Source organism: Phaseolus vulgaris, chromosome 7 (genome assembly GCF_051622355.1).
Source record: "Phaseolus vulgaris cultivar YP4 chromosome 7, ASM5162235v1, whole genome shotgun sequence".
In the NCBI taxonomy this organism is placed as follows: Eukaryota; Viridiplantae; Streptophyta; class Magnoliopsida; order Fabales; family Fabaceae; genus Phaseolus; species Phaseolus vulgaris.
Genome location: NC_143504.1, coordinates 44,461,612 through 44,484,741, shown reverse-complemented (window position 1 = coordinate 44,484,741; position 23,130 = coordinate 44,461,612). Strand labels below are relative to the sequence as shown.

Below are 23,130 nucleotides of genomic sequence, written 5' to 3'. Positions count from 1 at the left end.
TGTAATGGAAGAAAGAAAAAGAGAAAGATGAGAGAAAGCTTATGGAATGGAAGATGGATCACGCCACTTGGAAGGATGGGAGCTTCCAAGATGAGTGATGAAGAATCGCCACTTGAAGTGCACTACACTCACAAGATAAGACCCAAGAACCTTTAGGAAACTCAGCTCACTAAACACTCTGACAAACTTTCTTTTCTATTCAAAATTTCAATTGTGTAAATACACGAAGCAAGGCACCCTTTATATAGGAGAGAGTGACTTGGGGAGCAAGAGTGATATGATTCCAATAGCAAGATATAGGTGATTCTTTGACATTTTATGGAATCAACTTGAGCTGGAATATGATTAGGCACTTTTCTAGAATTGGATCAATGTTCTATCATTCAAGAACTCACCAAAACTTAAGTAACCAAGCCAAAACTCATATGGAAGTCCATTTCTTGTCAATTGAATCGGTTAAAAGGCATAAAAATTCAAATGAACCGTTTAAAATGCCTAACAAATAAATTGCACCGAACAAAAGCAAGAAGAAAGAAGATGAACCGATTAAATTCAGCAAATAAGAAGATGAACCGATTATATTCAGCAAAGAAGAAGATGAACCGAACAAAACATGAAATAAAGCTAAAGCACCGAATAGAATTGCAAGAAAGAACCTAAGACATGTTTTAAGATATCATATGGACATGGAGATGAAAGAAATAGACGAAAAAAGAGAGAAGACTTATGCGGTTGAAGAACTTGGTTGATGAACACGCCACTTGAAGTGTGAATGCTCCAAGATAAGTGTGAATTGCCGCCACTTGAGGAACTAAGGCACTGAAGATGACACTAGTAAGAGGAGAAGGCAAGTTCTCACTCACTCAATCACCAATTTGGGAGAGTTTCATTACTTAAAAAATCAATTCTATTATTTGAAGGACCTAAGCCCTCCTTTTATAGGAGCAAGGGCCAGTCATGAGGCTTACAAAGCTTGCACCACAAGCTAACCAAAAGTCCCATTTCATGTTACTCACTTTTAACGCCTATAGTGAGACATGAAGAGTCACCTTCTAGAAAATTCTAAACTAAAGCCTAAAGAAGCTTTACAAAAGAGGTATCTAATGTTCCCCTTTAAGCACCTTCCTAAAAACTATATATTTAAACATTCTACTTTTTATACAAAAGACACTATAAAAAGAGAAAACATTCTACCACTACTTCCTAATTCTTTAAACTAGCTTCTTGTAAGCCTTTGAGGTAAGCTAATGTCTTCTTGAGCCTCTTCAACTTCGGCCTCTACCTCCTCTTGATCTTGATCTTCGGCCTCAACCTCTTCTTGATCTTGATCTCCATCATACTGCCCGAGTTGGAGAGAACAAAATGCCGAAGGTAGGAGTCACTCAAAGCACTCCAAAGAAAGAATACTCCCCTTTACCAATCTGATCTTGAGGCATTTAGTAACCTCAAATGAAAGATGTCAAAGCAATAGCACACAATCTCAAAGCTAAACACCACAAAATCAAAGAATCAATGAAAGACAATCTAGAAAAGGTATAAACAAGAAAAGGCTATAACAAAAGGAATACAAGATATATGACAAACTCAAAGATTAATGAATAAAAGACAAGCAAGAAAATAAGGAACTCAATGAAAAAGAAGGCACACAAAAGAGACCTAAAGAAAAGCACTAGAGAAGATGAAGAAAACAAAAACAGAACTACTGGAAAATATTTTTGTGCAAACTGTGCGTGATGTTTACAGATTTATCTGGAATGATATAAAGCAAACTGGAATATGAAATTGTAATCACAGAAAATTGAAGATCTTAGCTCAACAATGGCACTGGAATTACTCAAAAACAGTAGGCCAATTAATTGCGATAAATTTTATAAAATCACTGCCAGATTACTGTATTTTTTTCGGCAGAATTACACACTGTTTGTATTTCATTTATCATTTTTTTTGTACTTTGAATTTTGAAGTACTTCTTTTTTCTACTTTTTGATAACACTTTGACGAACTCAAATCCAGAATTTCAACAATTTCCAGTAAGCAAATCAATTGCAATAAATCGAAACAGTTAGCACGTTTTCAGGAAAACAAAAGAATCCTAACAGGAATGAAAAACAGAATTAAGAACTAGCAAAGACATAAAAGAAATGATGTATAAGAACTTGTATAGGTCTAAAATACAGGTATGAACTCAATACTAAAAAGAAAATGCATCAAAGGATCAAGAAACAAACTCAGAAAACTGCATTACACAAAATCAAGAAACAAAAATTACAACAAAAGGACCACAAGGAATTGATAACATTCTTGGAAAAACATGACTATGACAAAACTTATAAGGATTCAAAAATTAAAATGACACAAACACAATGTAATATCAAGAAGAAAACAGCAACAAAACTCAAAAATAACCTAAAAACAAAAATGAAAACAACAAGAATAGAAGTTCTTGAATTAAAGAGCCTACAAACAACTCAAAACACAAACAAGAATAAACCTAAACTCTAGATACCACATGATATGAGTTGGATAGACACTTAACAAGAAACAACACTTTAAGGAGGCTTAAGGACAAATCAATGGAGGACAATGCCATCCAAATGAAGAGCCAAACTCATATACATCATGAGTGCCATGTCCTTATCACAAACACTTGGCGGAATTGAAAGGAAAGCAAGAATAAAACAAGAACACAAATAGAAGCACAATTGAAATGTGTAAACTGAAAAACTGGACAGAATTGAATCAAGAAATGAATCTACTGATTGAAATCATCAAAGGAACAAGATGCACCGAATAGAAACTTAAAACAACACCTAGAACAAGAATAAACGGTAGAAATTGAAGAACAAGCACAAGAACACAAAATCAATCGGTGGAAAGATGAAGAACACTAAAGGAAAACTAAACTACCGATTGAAATTGAAATTGGAGATGAAAGGAATGAAAACTTATGGAATGAAGCTCGGCTGGAATGGGGAATTGGAACTGCATCACACCACTTGGAGGTATTGTTCCAAGATAAGTGAAGGAAGCCGCCACTTGAAGCTCTCCAATAGCTCACAAGATGAGACCAAGCAAGGAGATTCAAATCTCACACAAATCTCTCTCCAAATGAGTAGAGTTTCTCTATATCAAATTTCCAATTCTATTATTTGAAGGACCTAAGCCCTCCTTTTATAGGAGCAAGGGCCGGTCATGAGGCTTACAAAGCTTGCACCACAAGCTAACCAAAAGTCCCCTTTCATGTTACTCACTTCTAACGCCTATAGTGAAACATGAAGAGTCACCTTCTAGAAAATTCTAAACTAAAGCCTAAAGATGCTTTACAAAAGAGGTATTTAATGTTCCCCTCTAAGCACCTTCCTAAAAACTATATATTTAAACATTCTACTTTTTATACAAAAGACACTATAAAAAGAGAAAACATTCTACCACTACTTCCTAATTCTTTAAACTTGCTTCTTGTAAGCCTTTGAGGTAAGCTAATGTCTTCTTGAGCCTCTTCAACTTCGGCCTCTACCTCCTCTTGATCTTGATCTTCGGCCTCAACCTCTTCTTGATCTTGATCTCCATCAAAGAGTGAGAGGGGTAGGGGTTTCATTTATGAGAAACCTTCTAGAAGGTAGTCAAAGAAACCCTAAACCTAGGTGCACATGTAATGAAAGTTGGGCTTGACACAACCCTATTTACTAAGTACACACCTATTTATGCTATATGAAATCTAATCTACTGAAATTTAAAAAAAAAAGAAACTAGTTGGTGCTCAGCTCCCATCCCATGGGCTCTGCTCCTAGTGATCCTTTGAGGATTGAAGGGCTTTGAGGCACAGGCTAGTGGATGGTCCTGACCTAGCTATGGATCCTATGTCATGCTTTAGATCATCCTTCGAGAAGGTTGGGCTAGTTCAGGGAATGCTTTATCTCTCAAGTCTTCATCAGTTAGACAGTCTATTAATGAAGGGGAAATCAGTAGATTGTCTACCACTATTAAAGATGTTTGTAGCATAAGCTTGACGACATTCAACATTGTTTCCTCATTCAACTTCTTGAAGTGTGGGGCAAGATCAGTGGCATGGTTAGCGGTACAAATTCCACATACCTTTGCAACTGTCTGAGGCATAGTTAACTGCTTCATCATTGATATAAGGTTAACTGCTACATAATTGGTTTTCATATCATGAACTCAAGTACAACAAAGTTGTTATGTGTGTGGAATTGTTGATTGTTAAAAGCCATGATTTCAATCAATTGCCTTACAACAACTAGTGTCTTATCAACCAAGGCTCCTCCACTGGCAGCATCTATCATCTGCCTATCAACAACCATCAGACCTTTGTAAAAGTATTGTATTAGAAGTTGTTTGTTAATCTAATGGTATGGACAACTTGTACATAATCTCTTGAATCTTTCCCAGTATTCATAGAGACTTTCTCTGTCTTATTGCCTGATCTCACATATTTCCTTTCTTATTGATGTGACTCTATATGTCGGGAAGAATTTTTCAAGGAACACTCTATCCAACCCTTCCCAACTAGTCATTGACCTTGTTGACAAATAGTATAGCCAATCTTTAGTTGCATCTTGGACTGAAAAAGGAAACGCTTTAAGCTTGATGTGCTCCTCTGAGATCCCAACTAGCCTCATGGTGGTGCACACTGTATGGAACTCCTTAAGATGCTTATGTGGGTCCTCACCTACAAGGCCATGAAATTTAGGCAGCAAGTGTATCAAACCAGATTTAAGCTCACATTGCACATCCACATTTGGGTATTGGATACATATAATTTGGATGGAAACATCTGGAACAACAAGTTCTTTGAAGGTTCGTTCGTCCATAGTTTCGGAGTTAGGATTTACAGTTGATGATGAACTAGAAGACTCTATATCACTAGACATGTATTTCAACAAAAGTACGAATGTGATGAATTTGACCTCGCCTTGCACCAATGAAATCCCTAATTTTTTTTTAATTAAGAATAAAACCAAGTCAACTCCCAGGAAAGAGAGGTGAGTCACAAGTGGACAAACTTAGAAACCAAGTCTTTCCTAGTCAGAGTGTTTCCTGAATTGCTTTCCATTTAAATAAAATTAAAAAAAAAATCAAATAGTAACAGCTAAACCGTCTACCCTAAATGCCAAATCCTATATATATATATATATATATATATATATATATATATATATATATATATATATATATAAACTAATGCAAATGTTACATTTAATGCTTAAAAATATACTTAGAGAAAAAATTATGCAAAAGTAAATAAAGAAATAAATAAAATATAGAAAATAAAAGTAGTAACAATAAAAATAAAACCGAAAACATAAATAAAAAAAATGGTAGAAAAAAAAAGTTAAAAAAAAAATATATAAAATAAAGGCACATTAAAATAAAAGATATAAGGAAATAAAATAAAAGAAAATTAAAATAAGATTAAAATAAACACTAATAAGAACAAAACAAAGTTAAATATGCAAAAAATGAAATACGCAAATAATATAAAAAATGCAGATAAAAAAATTGATCAACAAATTCAAATTGGATTTCCCAACAAAGGCACCAAATTTGATAATTGTCGTTTTATTGTCAAATTAAAATGATTCCAACGTACATATCTCTAAATCTAGAGAGATGATAGTATAATTGTGGTCAGATGACCCCAAGTCGTCTTGCAACGAATCCAATAATGAAATTAGTAAATCAATGTTTAGAATCTATCTACAAGCAATAAAAGTTAGCAATGATAATAATAAAGATAAAAGGGGGTTGAGATAGTTGTGCAGAAAATATAAAAAAGATTAAAACAAATAAAAAGCAGTTGATCCCCAAGTTCTTCCACCATTGAATTCTTCATAGGTTTTCTAAAGACTAATCATTTCTCAATCCTCCAAGAGAGCTAAACCAGATTGAACATGTGTCAATCTAATTCAACTGAACCTCACTAGTAAATCATGCGTCTATTGGTTTAATCAATACCCACTTTGTTCAATGTGTATGCTCCATGAGAATGCTTATCTCCTCTCCCTTGAATTATGCACCCAATAAATTAATTAGAACAGTGTAAACTAACTGAGAAACCAAAAGTTTAAGATAAGGAAGACTCTCAATCATGCGTTCAAGTACAACCTCTCACAAAAACACCAGTTTTCCAAGAGATTAGAATATTAAAAAAACTGCTATAGAGAATTAAAAATTGAAACTTTTATTGACCAAAATCTCAAAATTCAATGAGAAATTACAAAGGAATCAACCAAAAAGCTTTAGTCTTCCATGGGGAGGTAAAACAAAAGAATTACAAAGAATAAAAGAAAACTAGGTCTAGAATGTGTTTACTCCAATGAAATGTGATCCCAAAAACTACTTCTTCCTTCCTCTGAAGTCTCTTTTATAATCTTTTTTTCCTTACAGAAAATCAGATTAAAAATTTGGCTTATGATATTGTTTTACAATTATCAGATGTTTCATTTCCTGTTTCAAATTTTTAAACTTATATCTTCATTCCCAAATAGTCTCGGATTTTCTTCTTGCTTCTCTTCCAAATATATGGTTTCCAATTTTGTTTAGATTTGTGCATTGATGGTAACTGATTTCCACTTTGTTGTGAAAGATATTGCAGAAATTTGCATTCATTTCCTTTTCTGAGATATTTGCAGATCTAGTTCTCTAATTCTTTATTTCAGATTTTGTTTCCTGCTTTAACGCAACTTGGGTTAAAAATCCAAAATTAACAGAAATAATAATTTAGGCCCAAATAAATCCAATTGCAAGAATGTTAATTAAAACAATGAATTTATTTATTATTACATTCCAATAATTTATTATTAAAGTTAATAAGTGTGAATAAAACTATGTTCATCAATTCTCTTCTAAAGAGCAAAGAGAAAAACACAATATTAAGTGATTATGATGATAGCTGAATGAAAAGAACAAAAGGAATCAATGGATAAGCAATTATGAAAACCGAAATCGAAGAGATATGAAAGACACAAATGAAAGGGAAAAAGGGGCGTAATGGAGTAATGAAAAGGGAAAGATAAGAGAAGATGATGGAATTGGATGGTTGGTCACACCACTTGGAATGATGGGGAATTCTAAGATGAGTGGTGAAGAGTCGTCACTTGGAGCATGCTCTCATAGGATAAGACCCAAAACTTTTGGAAAAAATACTCACTAAACACTCAAGTAGAGTTTTCTTACTATTCAAATTAAATGTGTAAATACAATAGACAATACACTTTATTTATAGGAGACACTCTCTTGAAAAACAAGAGATAGAGGGGGATGGGAAGGGGACGGGTATGTCTAATTCCTAGTGTCAAAGTTGCACCATATGAAGGGTTTCTAGAAGTTAGGGTAAAATAGTGATAACCTAGTGGCACATGGAAAAAAAATGGGCTTGGGACAAACCCAAATTATACTAAATTATACTAATGAAATTAAAAGTAATGAAAACAACATGCGCTTAGGACCACTCATGTGGGTCCTGGTTCCTTTCTCATGCTCCTAATCATTGTTACATAGGATTGAGATAGTTCGGTGGTTATTCTATCTCTCAATGTCCATCACTTTGACTCTGTAATTTCCGGTGTATCTCGCAACATTTTTAAATTGTTGATTAAGAACAAAAAGATGAAAACCATCGGCTTACCATATTATATACATCTAACAATTGACCTGAGTCGTAATGCATCATCTATCTACTCTTAGTATGTTGTTACATGTGACCCCTTATTACCGACTCTCTTTGAAGATCTATCATTTACAATCAACAACAAATTTTATCTACAAGAAATAAATACAGTTATTAAATCATCTAGAAGTATTTATGCTTTACGAGTAAAAAAGTAACTAACTAAAACAAATAGGTAACAAACCACCCAACAACCTATACGTACTGCTACCCTACCAAACAAAAAGACATAATAACAAAATAAAGTTCATAATTAAAAAGGAAAAAAATGGGGAGAGAACCAAAAAGATGCTGACTCTAATTATTACTGATTCGAATTAGTATCGTTGAAGATGCACACCTCATATGCACCAGGATAAAGCCAAAGTATTGTTGACCAAAATCTGGAACTCCTGGATATTATTACATTGATCAGTATTATTATTAAGACAAGTTAAGTTTTCTAATATAATTTTTATCACGATATGCAACGGGTTTTTCATTCTGTATCCTATGGATAACATTGGCTGAATCCAGTAACAAATCATTGAATTGATGCTTCCAATTTTAGCCTTAATCATTTAGGCAGTGGGCTTGAGCATCTTGACGGTCTCCCATGTGAAATCAGGATCATCTCGTCCAAAATGGCCATAAGCAGCAGTCTTCTGGTACCTGAAGTTGCCTCCCCTCATGAGGTCAAGATTGATGGAAATCATTCCAGGCCTAAAGTCAAAATTCTCCTTAATCAGAGCCAGAATATCACTGTCAGAAATCTTCCCTGTTTTATAGGTATCCACAAACACAGATAATGGCTCAGGCACTCCGATTGCGTAGGAAACCTGCACAATGCAGCGACGTGCAAGACCAGAAGCTACCACACTCTTTGCGGCTTGCCTCATAATGTATGCACCGCTCCTATCAACCTTGGTTGGATCCTTGCCTGAGAACGCACCTCCACCATGAGCACCCCACCCACCATAGGTATCAATGATGATCTTCCTCCCAGTGAGTCCTGCGTCTCCATGGGGTCCTCCAATCACAAACCTACCTGAAGGGTTGAGGTGGAAGATGGTCTTGTCATCCAGGTATTCAGCTGGGATCACAGGCTTTATCACATGCTCTTTCAAATCCTTTGCAATTTGTTCATTTGTGACGGTTTCATCATGTTGGGTCGAGATGAGGACTGTGTGCACACGGATAGGGACCATGGCCCCACCATCATTCCTGTACTCAACAGTCACTTGGGTTTTACCATCAGGCCTAAGCCACGCGCATGTCTTGTTCTTTCTCACTTCCGTCAGCTTGGCACCAAGTTTGGTAGCAAGCACATGAGTGAGTGGCATTAGTTCAGCTGTTTCGTCTGTGGCATACCCAAACATGTGCCCTTGGTCACCCGCTCCAATTTCCTCCGGCTTTTTGGACAAGTGACCGTGAACTCCCTGGGCAATGTCAGGGCTCTGTTGCTCAATGTTGACAAGAACGTTGCACTTATCAGCATCCAGACCAACATCAGCAGACACGAACCCAATGCCTCGGCAAGTGTCGCGAACTATTTTCTCGTAGTTCACCTTGGCCTTGGTTGTGATCTCACCAAACACCATCACCATGTTGGTTTTTGTGCAGGTTTCGCAGGCAACCTTGCTCTCTGGGTCTTGCTCCAGACAAGCATCGAGGATGGCATCAGAAACCTGGTCACAGATCTTGTCGGGGTGTCCCTCGTTTACAGATTCTGAGGTGAAGAGGAAGGTTTCCATTTCTGTTGTTCAATTCAAATAAAACAGTGTGGTGCATTACGTTCATGTTAATTGACTTAGATCAAACAAATTAACTTCAAATTGTAAAGGCAACTTCTAGAGCATACGTTTCAACGAAAACACTGGAGTTTATTATTTTTCTCAAATTCAGCATGTTCGTATAAATAGAGAATAAATTATGTTATATTCGTTAAACATTTTAAACAGAAACGGCATTGTCTCATATTTTAACGCGACCTATAATCGCAATTCACAAGCATAACAGAGAATCACGTCGCGGATTCGCGAATGCCAGATCCAACGAGGATCAAAGACGTCGTAATTTGCAATCATTTCGCATTGGCATTATAAAATAATTAACAATAGTGGATATATGAATATTCAGTTATGACAGGAACGAAATGAAATGTGAAATCTAAATGTGAATTTATAAAATGGCAAAAGAGATAGAATAAGGATAAAGAGCATGCATTGAATTGAGATTAGGGAGAAAAATACATACCGTGTTTATTTTGGTGTTGAATTGAGAAGGAAGATAGATGTGAAATTGAGCAGAAAGAGGAAGAGGAAGCAGAAGAGTTGAGATGGATTGTGTTATATGAACATATATTGGGAGGAGAGGCAAAGAGAGAGATTACGTATACGAAAGACTTGTAACATCTTCTCCCTATCTATATCTGTGACTAATCTAATTATGCTTTAGGAGTAAAAGTGGTAACTGACTGAAACAAATAGTTAACCACCCAACAACCTATTCCAACTGCTACCCTCCTACTAAAAAAAATTAAAATAACAAAACAAAGCCCATAATTAAAAAAGAAAAAAAATGGAAAGAGAACTACGTTAATTTGAGTCTAGATTAGCTTTTTGAAGGAAACATTTTTTTGTAGATGTTTTTAATTTTTAACAAATACTATTTCCAAAACATGCATAACTAAAATAATGATTAAGAACTCCTTCCTGTGCTTTTAAATATTTATCATTGCGTGATATATAGAATTAAGAAAGTATATAAATAACCTACATTTATAAGTAAAAATAATAATAAATAGACTAGCTTTAGATTGAAGTTTAAAATTATTTTTACAAATTTCAATGTACAATAACAAATTCTGGTATACAAAATAAAGAAGGAATAATTTGGTACACTGAAAGTAAAATACTTTTATAAACTCAAAGAAAATCCAAATATACACTTCCAATTTAGGTATATATTGACAAAATGGACAATTTTTATACTGTCATTCCAACCAAAATCAATCCATCATACACTACTTTATGTAATTAGATAATAATATGCAAATGTTTTTAGGATATACTATTTTTTTAATATAAAATTTATAGCTAAATATGAATTATTTGTGATTGGATGATTTTTTAAAAGTCAACATATATTATTTATCTTAATCCCAAAACCTTGTCATTGGCTTTCACGTAAATTGCGTAAAAAACATAAATTATTTATCTTAAATGCAGCGTTTGAAAAAAGGCTGGAAATTTTATGTTTCTCAAATTCGGCTTGTTCGTATAATAGGGAATAAATGATGTTATATTCGTTTAACATCTTAAACAGAAACTGCATTATCTCATATTCTAACATAATCTACAATCACAATTCACAAGCATAAAAGAGAATCACATCGCGGATTCACAAATGCCAGACCCAACGAGGATCAAAGGCGTCGTAATTTGTAATCATTTCGTATTGGCATTATAAAATAATTAACAAGAATGAATATGAATATTCAGTTATGACAGAAACGAAATGAAATGTGAGATCTAAATGCGAATTTATAAAATGGCAAAAGAGAAAGAATAAGGACAAGAAGCATGCATTGAATTGAGATTAGGGAGAGAAATACATACCGTGTTTATTTTGGTTTTGAATTGAGAAGGAAAATGAGATGCGAAATTGAGGAGGAAGAGTTGAGATGGATTGTGTTATATGAACATATTTTGGGAGAAGAGGCAGTGAGGGGGAGATTACGTATACGAAAGACTCGCTTCATCTTCTCTCTATCTCTCTTATTTCGTGTCTAATCTAATTTTTTTTTGTTTATTTATAACACATGTCTATTTTTCTTTTTAATTCTGCAACTATTGTTTACATTTCATACTCCTAAAATGGTATTCTCACATTGCTTTAACTTCTAGCCTCACTTTACTCACTTACCCTACATTTTAATTCATTTTAATATTTAAAGAGTGTTGATCCCATATAATAAATTTTTATTTTAATTATATTTATTTTATTTCATTTTTATTTAATATTATTATAATTGTTTGTCAAATATGTGTGTGGTTTAATGTTTGGGTGTCAAAATAAACTTTTTCGTATTTAAAACACAGAAATAGACTATATAATATAGAAAACTAAATGAGGATTATAAAAAATACGTTATTCTCACTAATAATTAATACATATATAAACTTTATTATTCTACTTTACTTGTCAAATAATAGTCATCATGGTTAGCTCTGAAACTAGATTTTAATAAATATTTAAATTTAAAATATTTAGAGTGAATTAAGTGGACATTAGATTGAATTAGTATTAAACTAAACTTTTCTTAACGCTAATTTAACCAAGTCTATTACATCCGGTAGCTAATGTCTAACATTTAGAGTATTAGCGTTTATGATCACTATGTTTTGGAAACACTATTAAGCAATTAATATAAACTTTTTTTGGTTTTGTGTGGACTTTTATCCCACACTAATGGTCCAATTTCTTGTAGGTAGTGTAGTACATGGGTGCAAAATCCCCAGCCGCAGCACCTAAATTTTAAAAATTCAGGCTGGGTGTAATTGAACATATTTTAATTAAGGATAATAATGACAATAAAAAAAATTATTTCCTACACAAAAAGCATTAAAAAATTGGAATGTGGCAAGTTATTACTACTGATATGGTCTTGCCATCTCCGAGAGTGTAGCCGAATAATGTCCTGAAATTATGGCCAGGGTCGCTGTGGACCAAGTTATTATTCACCAGCAGTGTTGCTAACATTAAGTTTGGAAATCTTTCTGAAGAACCACTACCTCATTGCCAAATTGCTTATTAAGTTATTGGGATCAAAGTGTTGAATAGGGTGAGCATTGATAGGAGTGGAATACTTCACCATCATTTGTTGACTTCATTACAATATTCTTATTTCTCCTAAGTTGATTTTTATATATGTACTATATATGATTTAAGTTGTATTATTATAATATCTAAAATAGTTAGTGTCGCTTCTCATTATCTCACTCTAGTTTTTTACCGAGTTAGCTGCTACAAGCCACTAATATCTGCTCAGTATTTTTGACCACTTAAAGATCTCTCGGTTCAAAAGTTGTAATTAGAATCATAGACAATCAATGATTCTACAATTACTACACTAAAATCTCAAGTTCCAACTCCCTCTCTCATGGTGAGTTTTGAGATAGGTTGTAACTGTATCAATTTTTTTTCCATAAATAGTGTGTGGATAAGTAACCAATCTCTGAACTATTTTTAAAAACAAAATGATAGAGTCTAGAACAAAAAATCATGGTAATCAGAGTTCACAATTGGAACTAAGAACCTTGCAAGAAAGAATGTAGACCATAATTAAAATAAATAACCTCAACATAACAAGACAGGTCCAATGGAAGCCGCAATTAGTAACTAAATCCTAATTGAAGTCCAAGGGCAAAATGAACTAGAAAAAGTGTCATGATACCACTACCCAAGATACCATGAACATTCCTTAGTCCGGGATTTCCCTGCATATCATTTTCAAGAACCAAGAGTAAGGACAAACAAATGGAATTATGTAAGGCTTTATAATCCAGTTCATGAATTAATTTGGTTTACTTGCTTCTTGACAATGCTCAAAACAAGACAGCTCTAATTTCATTTATAAACTCATTTGATATTCATAAACAAACTTCAGTGTTTACCACTAGCAAGTAACAGAGGAAAGAAATAAGCATTAATGAATTACCTCAAAGAGTGAGGGCAATATAGTTTGTATTGTCAACAAAGCTAGGCCAATGACGCCTGTAACAGCATGAGGACTGCGAGCAAACAACAGAACATAAAAACAGCAACATGATTCTTATTCGTTTTATTTGCAGTTGAAAATGAATAAGCAAACCTTGCAATAAAAAAAAAGACGGAGATTAAAAAATGACCTCTCAAAAATGGGTTTATCCGAAGTGAGTAGAGCTGTTATTCCCCCGGTAGCTCCAAAAGCAAAGAAGAAAAACATACCAGCTAAAAGCTTAGGGTGTAAATCCTTAGCCTTAGCCTTTTCCTCCTGCAAAATATTCAAAACATAAAAAATCTACAGTGAGTAATGAAACGGGAAAGGATTTGAATTACATACCACATTATCAGAATAACGAATCCGAAATCCCAAATAGGTGCCATAGCCACCCATGGCAAAGAGCACAACTGCCTGAAGGTCAAAACAGCAAAATCCATTAACAAACTAACTTTCTTCATAAGCATGCACAAAAATTAAAATAAATAAAAATAATGGAAAGATACTATAACTTGTACTAATTAAAGAGAAATTAATTTAAATTTTTTGTTGTAATTATTTTATTCTCAGAAGTGATAATAATGGAAAAAGTACTCCATTAAGTTAGTGTTAGTTACCATGTTGGCAGGGTGACCCCAATGAACGAGCCAGTCTGGAAGATTCCAGGACTTGACAAGGTCAACGAAAGGCCCAAAAACGGAACCCACGGCTTCACCTGTGATAGATAGCAGAAATTGGTATGATAGAATATTAGGAATAAAATAAAAAAGAGAAATGTTTGGAAGAGTTTACCTCCGGGTAAGAGAGCGGCGGCGCAGAGCAATGGGAACGGAGAGAAAGAGTGCAGGGTGATTTGGGTGTTGTCTCTGGATTTGACGTGTTCCAGTTGCAGGGGTGAGTTCTGCTTTGATGCGAGACACTTGGCGAAGGAGTGGCGGGACTGGAACAGAGCTGAGGATGGAGAAGAGAGAGAGAAAGCAACTGCCATGGCCATTTTTGTAAAGTGGAGAATGATGAAAAGAAGCAATGTGGTGTTGCAGTTAGAATGAGAAAAAGGTGAAGCAGTAGCAGATATGATGTTGACAGGAATTGGGAGTGGAAAGGTGTGGAAACAGACACGCCTACTATGAAGCTACTACTACTACTCTACGCCTCTCCGCGTGCCCTCCACACGCTTCTCTCTTCCCTTTCTCGGATATAAATAAAGAAAAATGATTTTTTCACACCCCATTTTTGCTTTGATCCAAATTACACCTTTGAATTACTTATGTGATAGGAGTATTTTTGTAAAATAATATGCATAAGATAGATGTAATTTGGAGCATTGGATGTTAAATTATCACTACTCATAAATAAATAATACTCTATTTCAAAATATTCACAACATCATATCATAATCATACTTACATTAATTAATCATTTTTATTTTGATCTATATTTTTTATTTCACTTTTGTATCTAATAAAACAAATAAAATAAAAACCTTTATTTATTATTAATAAATATTAAATAAACATGAAATAGTCAATGACTACCGTAGACAATAGATAAGTCATTACATTAGAATCAAAATGGAGATACATGATGTTGTGATTTTAAAAAAGAATAATAACACATTAAAAATACAATCAATGATTTTCATTGCCTTCAAGATGATGAAGTCTATCTTCGATTCGGTCCAAACGTGTGTTGATATCCAACCTCATGCTTGACATACTTTCTTGTATATGTTGAATTATCCCCAAATTTGTGTTAACATCTGATAACTACTTTAAGATAAGTGCACTGTGTGGTTAGAAGTTATAATTTTTCCCTAAGAACGGATATCTAATTCAAAAGGAACAATTAATAATTAAGTAAAATATTTACTAAATAAAAAATAAAATAATAAAATTTGTTGGGAGTTTGTTATGATTGCAATGATTGAAAAGAAAACAATTCAAGAGTTTGTTGGTTCAATTGGGAAAATTGGGATTGAGGTCATCCTTCTTACTCTTTTGTATTTTAACTAGCATGGTAATATTTTATCCTTTGATTATGTTGATGCTCGTATAAAAGTCATTTATATTGATTTCTCACATACAAAATTATTAAGAGAGTCTCCTAAATATCGATTCCTCGTATATTTATAAAAACTTCTTATCATTACGATTACATTGATAGCAATTAACATTTCAAATCTATTCCGAGCACTCAAATATGTTAAGCATTATCATTTAGACCAGAAACTTAGAAGTACTTTCTAGTCAAATCTAAGGATCTAGATCATAGAAACAAGCATTACAAATAAAATGACAATATCAATCATCAATCAAGAACAAAATATTATATTTAAATATTAACTCAATACATAAGATTTTAAACATATTACTCTCAATCTCAAAGGATAGAATTAGCCATTCATGTTGGCTTTTACAAGCATGAAGAGCAAGAAAAGAAGAACCAAGATGTTTCTCCTTGACGATTGCCTCCTCGAGGGTTTCTAGCACCTTTTATTCTCCCAATTGGATTCCAATCCACTCGATGATCCTAGTAGGTTTGTGCTCAAGCTTCATATTTAACTTAGTTGGACTTGGGTTAAGTGACTTCTCGCTTAGGCGTTATTGGGCATGGGTGTTATTGCGCTCGCCTGGGCGAGTTGCACGAGTTGCACGAGAAAAGGTCCAACGTTACTAGAGTGATCTTGCTTGGGTGAGATCCTTTGGGAGCTTCTAGCATGGGCGAGCTTGGGTGAGTGATGGTCATTCCAACTTTTCCTTTTTAGCTTATTTTCTTTTTTTCCTTTCATCTTCATTATTCCCTAAAATCATGAAATTAACACAATTTTGGGAATAAATCGTTCTAATTCAAATTATAAACACAAAATATGTAAAAAGGTTTAAATTCATAAATTAGGAGTTATATTATGATTATTTTATCAATTAATATCCATAAGTGTCTATATTTTAATATGAAATATTACTGAAATCTGACACTTATCAACATCGCCGAATCATAGGGGATTTCGGGTTAAGGATGATCGCCTGCAACATATTCTTATGGTATGGAATGTCTTTGTGTTCTTGTTCTTGTTCGTCGCGAGGCCTTCCAAATTGCCACACACCATTGACCTCAAAGATATTAATTTTCTTCATGGTTATTTTTTCTAAGAAGTTATTCCACCCTAACGTGATTGATGACTCTCCCGTCAAGTTCATGTCATACAACAACATGAGGTGTGTGGTTAAACAACTATATGGAAGAGACATATCATGTTCACGGCATGTTATCATGTGTTGCATGATACAATGAGGTCAGTTAATCATTACATTACTTTTCAGGCACTATAACATGAAAACATCTTCATGAACCAGATGTGAGAAGTTGCTTCCCCAAGGACACAACATGTGCACTCTTATGTAATGAAGTAGTATGTCATTCATAGTCAAACTACCTACATTTCTTACGTTTTGACCATGCACCTCTTCTCTTGTCATGGTTAATAGGGCATGTTGACAATCAAAATGTATGTCCTCAGGGATGGTACCAGGGGTTAACAATAGACCATCATATTTCATATTCGCCACGTTCATTTAATCCCTATGTCTAATTATAATCTTGTATGTATTGATGTGAGTAGCAAGGTAACCCTATGTCGTTAGATGAAGATTTGAATAAAAAAAACCCCGACCATGTCTCATAATATGGTAGTCTTATACAATGTTATTATATCCCTGAGTTGTCCAGTTGCCATCGATTCTCGACCCTCGTAGTGCCTCATCCACCATGACTAAGCAAAATAAAATCCATATTTGTGGTCCACTTTGTTGTCTGTGTGAACCTAGTGGATGAACTTGGCTGAACACTTTTACTGCGATTCATCTAAACAAGCATTATGAAAGTTAGTATCAAATAGAGTAAGCATAATATAAAACAACATTTATTACAATATCAATTGTTTACATAATCTTACCGTATTGTTTTTTCGTTATAGTGTCCCTAATGTGTGAACCTAGTCTATGATCATCGTCACGGGCTTGATAAGCAGAAACTTGTATATCATGTTGCAACAATTCACGATCCACTTCTTCTACCAAAAACTCATCATTGTCCACCCCATGAAGTTATGCAAAATACAACAAGCTAAAACAATATTTGTCATAGTATGCAAATCGCAATGTGACTCAATCCTGCTTGCTATAATTGGGAAATGTTTTTTCATGACACCAAATGTCCTTTCAATTACATTTCTAAACGACGAATGTCGATGATTAAATAATTATCTCGCATTTTGTGGTCCTCTTCGAGAGTACTCTTTCAAATGGCATTTAGCCTCATAATAAGGTGTTAATATTTGTGGTTTTAACATAAAACCTACATCTCCAAGATAGTATTTTCCTACAAACATTCCAAGGAAGCCTCCATTAGTTATGTATATTATGAACTTTGAATCTATTGTTTATGAATTCTCAAACACATTAAACTTACCTTCCGAAATAACCAAAGGATCCTCTCCTATGAAAGCTTCCTTTTCAATATCCTCAAATCTGAGGCTATTCCTTCCCACCTGGCTAGAACATTTGTGAATTTCATGTCCAAATCACAAGTTGCGAATTCATTTTGAGTTGGCCAATCTTTTCTCCCTCGAAAACGAGGTGTATCAGCACGTGAGACCTTCACACGTACATGAGTGACATTAATGGCCCCTAAACAATCCTAATGGTAACCAAAATTTCAAGTCTAAACAAAATACAGATACAAAAAAATTATGAGAATTGTAAAGAAAATTTGTAACAAACATACCTTAAAGTACGAAAAAAAATTGGTTATTGTGTAAGATTTGAGGTTGAACATGAATATCATCTGCTTGTTTTATGAGTTGTCCTTCCAACATCAAAATTGCATTTAATACATTGTGAAAGTGATGAGAAACTGTTTCTCTAAACCGATGGAAAAAAATAAAATACTTTGATTCTTGACATTATATACAATAATATGAAGAAATATAGAAACTTGTTCTTCAAGTGTTGAACGATATGCATCATTAACAACTTCGGTTGCCCTAATTCGTTCACATAATTGAATGAATGTTTCTAGTCTCATGCAAATAATGTCACCGAATACTCTATCAATTCTTGTTTGTGACACTATTTTCTTGGTTCGAACTCAGTAATAGAATTCACAGTATCACTTAACATACGCAACAAATTCAAACCAAAAGCAATGATGCAAAGGATCATCACTTATGCAAAGGATCATCACTGATTCAAGTTCAGTATTTCTTTTCAATTCTTCTTATATTTTTTCAATTAGATTCATGTTCACACGAGCAAGATCATTATAAATTGCAATTGCATCCTCAAATTCTTACATGGCGTCGTCGTCCCAAAGTGGTGGACAATTGTTCTCGTTATACATGTAATCTTGACCTTGTCATTGACAACCATAAAATAGTTTATGGATACGCTTGAAATAGTTTATGTTACAAATAACTCTAACCACTTTGAGTTAAAATTACTGCAATTGAATTAGGAATAGGGTTATGTAAATGATAGTGTTAGGGTTAGGATTTACTTTAATCCTTATAATTAAAGTTATACATGATTAATTATTTTATTACTACTAAACAATATTTTTATAACTAATTCTAAATTTATTTAAAGTCATAATAACGTGAACTTAATTGCAATACAAAATAAGAGTGCCTATTTAACAAAATTAAAATCAAATTAAAAATTTAGTTATATATCTAAACAAAATTATAAAAGTTAAAAACAGAAAACACATAATAATAAAACATGTAAAAATTGTAAACACATAATAATTAAAAATTCAAAATAATAAAGACATAATAAAAAAAATTAAATACATTTACAAAAATTAAAAACCATAAACACATAAAAAAAACAATTAACACCGGAAAAAAATAAATACAGTTATTAAAATTAAAAATACTAAACACATAATAAAAAAATTTAAAAACAGTAGTAAATACATATTAACAAAAAAATATATTTATAAAATTCAAAAAAGTAAACACATAAAGTAAAAAACTAACCAGCAAACACAAATAATAAAAAAAAGTAAACACATAATATAAAATATATATATATATATTCTTATAAAAATTAGAAAATAGTAAACACATTAACAAAAACAAAAACAAAACAAAATATATATATATATATATATATACATTTATAAATATTAAAAATAAAAACACATAATAAAATAAAAAAATATAAATACATTTGTAAAAATTATAAACATTAAATACATAAAAAATAAACAAAACAGTGAAAACCTAAAAAAAACGTAAATACAATTATTAAAATTAAAACAGTAAACACTTAAAAAAAAGGAAAATGTTGGTTGAACAACTGCTTATGTAGTTGCTCTAGTAGGTGGGAAAAAAAGTTATATTTAATTGTTGTTGTGGGGCCACGAAACTTTTTGAAAAGGTTTAATCTTTGGTACAAATGTGAAATTAGGGTTAGGGGAAATTGGGATTTACATATACCTATACCTTCCCTTTTTCAATTTCTTCTTCTTTTGATATGTGGTTCTCCAATGCACCGTTACCTCTTTCACTTTCTTCTTTTATTGGTTTCTTGTCTCATAGTTTCGTGCTCTTCTTCAGTTCTCCAATGCCTTGCTCTTCGTCAAGTTTCACTGTCATCGTCATGGGTCGGTGTTTGCAAGGTGGACGCCCTCCATCTCTTTTCACGGTGGTTAGGTGATAAAGGTAATACATTTTTTATTCAATGGATTATGAAGTGAAACATTGTTGGTCTGTGATTTTCATGATGTTGTGTGATTTTGATGTTGTTCTAGACCGTTGACTAGGATTGTCATGTTACAACAGTTGTTAGAGTGACAATAACATGTATTGTGCATCTTTAAAGTATGGTTTGATGATTCAGCTTTAGTTTGAGTTTCCTGTTGAAGGAAGTTTGAAGCTTTTCTCCCATGAATGCTGAATTGTTGGTATTATTGTTATTACTAGACATACTGATATAAAATTGATAAATGTTTTTCACAGTGATGAAGGTAGAGCATATAAATTGTATGCTTTAATCATTGAACAAACGAGTTTGGTAATTGTTGGTAATATTTGGTAATTGTTAAGACAAAGGAGTTTTCCAATTGTTCCCCAAGACGTTTTAGGATTTCATTTTATCTAAGATTGCTTTGCTAACTTTTGATTTGGACCGATGGGGTTGTCAATGAGCTTACAATCCATTAAGCTTGTTTTTTGTAGGATATCCAAGGCATAATTTCTCAATGTTTTCCTTGGATTCAGCCACTTGTATTACGATGAAGTATTTTAGATAACAACCATCTTCTTCCTAAGTGGAAAAGTAACCACAAAATTAAGTCAACTGAGACACTGGCAGTATGTCAAGAAAATTTTTTCTGCAAATGTCACGTGACTGTTCCGATTGGTTGGGATGGGGCATGAGGTAGGGAGAAAGTGGGTCAAATAAGGTTTTTAGAAGCCTTGAGTGTATGGCAGTGTCAAGTAAGCAAAAAATTCACTCAACTTAGGGACTGGTAATATGTGGTTAGCCTAGTAGGAATATGTGGTTGGACTGGGCATGATGTGGGCAGAAAGTGCGTTAGATCAAATTTTTAGAGTCCATCAACTTATTAAATGTGTTTGTATCAGTTGGGAGACCATGAACATTTGCCATGTGCTCCATTTCCTGCATCTATTGCATCTTGAGCTTTGAGGCTGTTGTTAGTAGAGGATAATTGTTTGAAACACTTTGCAGGCAAGGCCAATGGCCAATGTAAAAATATAATTCCAAAAGCCCAAATTAAAACAGCTTCGTACAACTAGATTAATTGAAAATAGAACACGATAGGGTAACCTCATCATAAAAACTACACGCAAATTACCTATTACCCCAACTCTGAGTTCTGCACATATATGTATTAGGTCTTTCATGTTGTTGACAACCTCCGAAATCTGTCAAGCATTGTAACAAGTAATATAAGGGTTGAGAAAATACATAGTATAACAAATCAGAGGTTTTCTCTATAGTACTCAACACTGTACATAAATTTTGAGCTAGAATTTAATACCATACCTGTTCACAAATTCACTCAACTGAGATGATTGTTGTATGTGGTTACCACATTAGACTTCCTGCACAGTCCCTGTGAAAACTTATTCTAGAAATGTGAAGTGTGTGTTGGTGTTGGTTGGGGTGGGGTGGGCATGATGTTGGCAGAAAATGCGTTAGATCAGGTTTTTAGAGTCCATGATGTAGGGCGATGTCCAGTGATCACAAATTCACTCAACTTAGAGCATTGTTGTATGTGGTGACCCTAGTAGGAATATGTATTGACCACATTATACTTCTTGCACAGTCCCTATGCAAACTTATTATGGAAATGTAAAGAGCGTGTTAGTGTTGGTTGGGTTGGGCATGATGTGGGCAGAAAGTGTGTTATATCAGGTTTTGAGAGTCCATGAGTTTAGGGCAGTGTCCAGTGATCAAAAATTCACTGAACTTAGAGGATTGCAGTATGTGGTGACCCAAGTAGGAACATCTAGTGACCCACATTAGACTTCTTGTACAAACCCAATGCGAACTTATTCTGGAAATGTGAAGTGCGTGTTGGTTGGGGTGGGCATGATGTGGGAAGAAAGTGTGTTAGATCAGGTCTTTAGAGGGCATGAGTGTCATGCAGTGTCAAGTGAGCAATAATTCACTCAACTTAGAGGATTGCAGTATGTGGTGACCTAAGTAGGAACATCTGGTGACCCAAGTAGGAACATCTGTAATAAACATTTCCCTTGCACGTTTATTTTTGTAGATTCGAGTAAGACATAGAGTGCAACCTAAACATATTGTTAACATCAATAGAAATTTAACGTCATTGCTGCGACAAAGAATAGAGGAAACCCCCTTTAAGTGGATGCTCCACTTAGAACAAGAATTGAACATATGAAGTCCTCTTCTTCGCGAATTGATTAGCAGGTGTAGTGTTGATGATAATTGTTTTAGGATCAGACAACATTTAGTACCTTTTAAGGTTGTTGATGTTTGTTTCGCGTTGGGGTTGCGAGTGGTGGGTGAAGAATTATGTTTGTAGAATGATGGTGGTGGGTTGGTGAATAAGGTCTTTGGAGGATAGGACATAAAGATAAACATTCTTTTGGAAAAATTGGGGAACAGAGTTTATAGGAAAAAAAATGTTGATGAATTTTGTTGATTGTACATACTTCTTTTATTACATGTTTTCTTTTTGCCTAGGACTTATAGAACTTTTTCTTCATTTCCTTTTAAGGTTTTAGATAATTTAGATGCATTGGATAGATACAATTGGGGCGGTGCAGTGTATGACTTAATAGTTTCCAGTTTAACACGATCATCTGAGGTATATAACAACCAAACGAATGGCCGTGAAATTTATTTGGCTGGTTGCGTTCCTGTTCTGTAGGTTAGTGGTAATTATGAGAAATAATTATGAACTTTAACTTTATTACATTTATTTAGTTTTAAATTACTAACATTAATTTTTTAGGAGTAGCTTTGGGTTGTTCAACATGTTGGCCTTGACATCCTGTAGAAACTCATACAATATCTTTGATGCACGTAATGCATAATGAGAAAATGTGTCGAGGGAGTTCAACTTTCGTGGAACTTCAAAATGATGGTGGTTGAGATTGCGTTGGATGTGAAGCTTCATGTTCTGTGTAGTTATT

The 23,130-nt window shown here is 33.7% G+C and overlaps 3 protein-coding genes and 1 pseudogene across 4 annotated transcripts in view; all 4 read right to left on the bottom strand.

Annotated features, from left to right (window-relative positions):
• Positions 1 to 4,364: 4,364 nt before the first annotated feature.
• LOC150025939 (uncharacterized) lies at positions 4,365 to 4,892 on the bottom strand (annotated as a pseudogene).
• Positions 4,893 to 7,958: 3,066 nt separating this feature from the next.
• Positions 7,959 to 23,130, bottom strand: part of LOC137828785 (5'-AMP-activated protein kinase-like protein) — a 39,133-nt gene continuing 23,961 nt past the window's right edge. Inside the window, exon 11 of the mRNA XM_090304920.1 lies at positions 7,959 to 8,082. Coding sequence (XP_090161046.1) covers positions 7,995 to 8,082 — 88 coding nt within the window. The 3' untranslated portion in view covers positions 7,959 to 7,994. The remainder of the gene's footprint in view (positions 8,083 to 23,130) is intronic.
• On the bottom strand, positions 8,082 to 11,371 carry MAT3 (methionine adenosyltransferase 3). 2 transcript variants are annotated; one of them, XM_068636369.2, is made up of 2 exons: positions 11,290 to 11,371; positions 8,082 to 9,425 (listed from the first exon to the last, which is right to left on the bottom strand). In XM_068636369.2, the coding sequence occupies exon 2, from the start codon at positions 9,421 to 9,423 to the stop codon at positions 8,251 to 8,253; it is 1,173 nt and encodes a 390-aa protein (XP_068492470.2). In that variant the 5' UTR covers positions 9,424 to 9,425; positions 11,290 to 11,371; the 3' UTR covers positions 8,082 to 8,250. The 2 variants fall into 2 exon arrangements, with proteins under 2 accessions (XP_068492470.2, XP_068492469.2); XM_068636368.2 differs by lacking the exon at positions 11,290 to 11,371 and adding an exon at positions 9,926 to 10,019.
• Positions 12,895 to 14,606, bottom strand: LOC137828871 (translation initiation factor). Its single transcript, XM_068635612.2, has 6 exons — positions 14,226 to 14,606; positions 14,051 to 14,148; positions 13,776 to 13,847; positions 13,582 to 13,706; positions 13,392 to 13,464; positions 12,895 to 13,170 (listed from the first exon to the last, which is right to left on the bottom strand). Exons 1-6 carry the CDS (start codon positions 14,425 to 14,427, stop codon positions 13,066 to 13,068), a joined length of 675 nt encoding a protein of 224 aa, XP_068491713.1. The 5' UTR covers positions 14,428 to 14,606; the 3' UTR covers positions 12,895 to 13,065.

Bases quoted from the DNA above. Each gene is read 5' to 3' on its own strand.
- MAT3 (XM_068636369.2), bottom strand. From the start codon at position 9,423: ATGGAAACCTTCCTCTTCACCTCAGAATCTGTAAACGAGGGACACCCC.
- LOC137828871 (XM_068635612.2), bottom strand. From the start codon at position 14,427: ATGGCCATGGCAGTTGCTTTCTCTCTCTCTTCTCCATCCTCAGCTCTG. The intron at 13,465-13,581 runs GTCATTTTTTAA...GTTTGCTCGCAG, and splicing joins GATAAACCCATTTTTGAGAG to TCCTCATGCTGTTACAGGCG. The intron at 13,171-13,391 runs GTAATTCATTAA...AATGATATGCAG, and splicing joins TATTGCCCTCACTCTTTGAG to GGAAATCCCGGACTAAGGAA.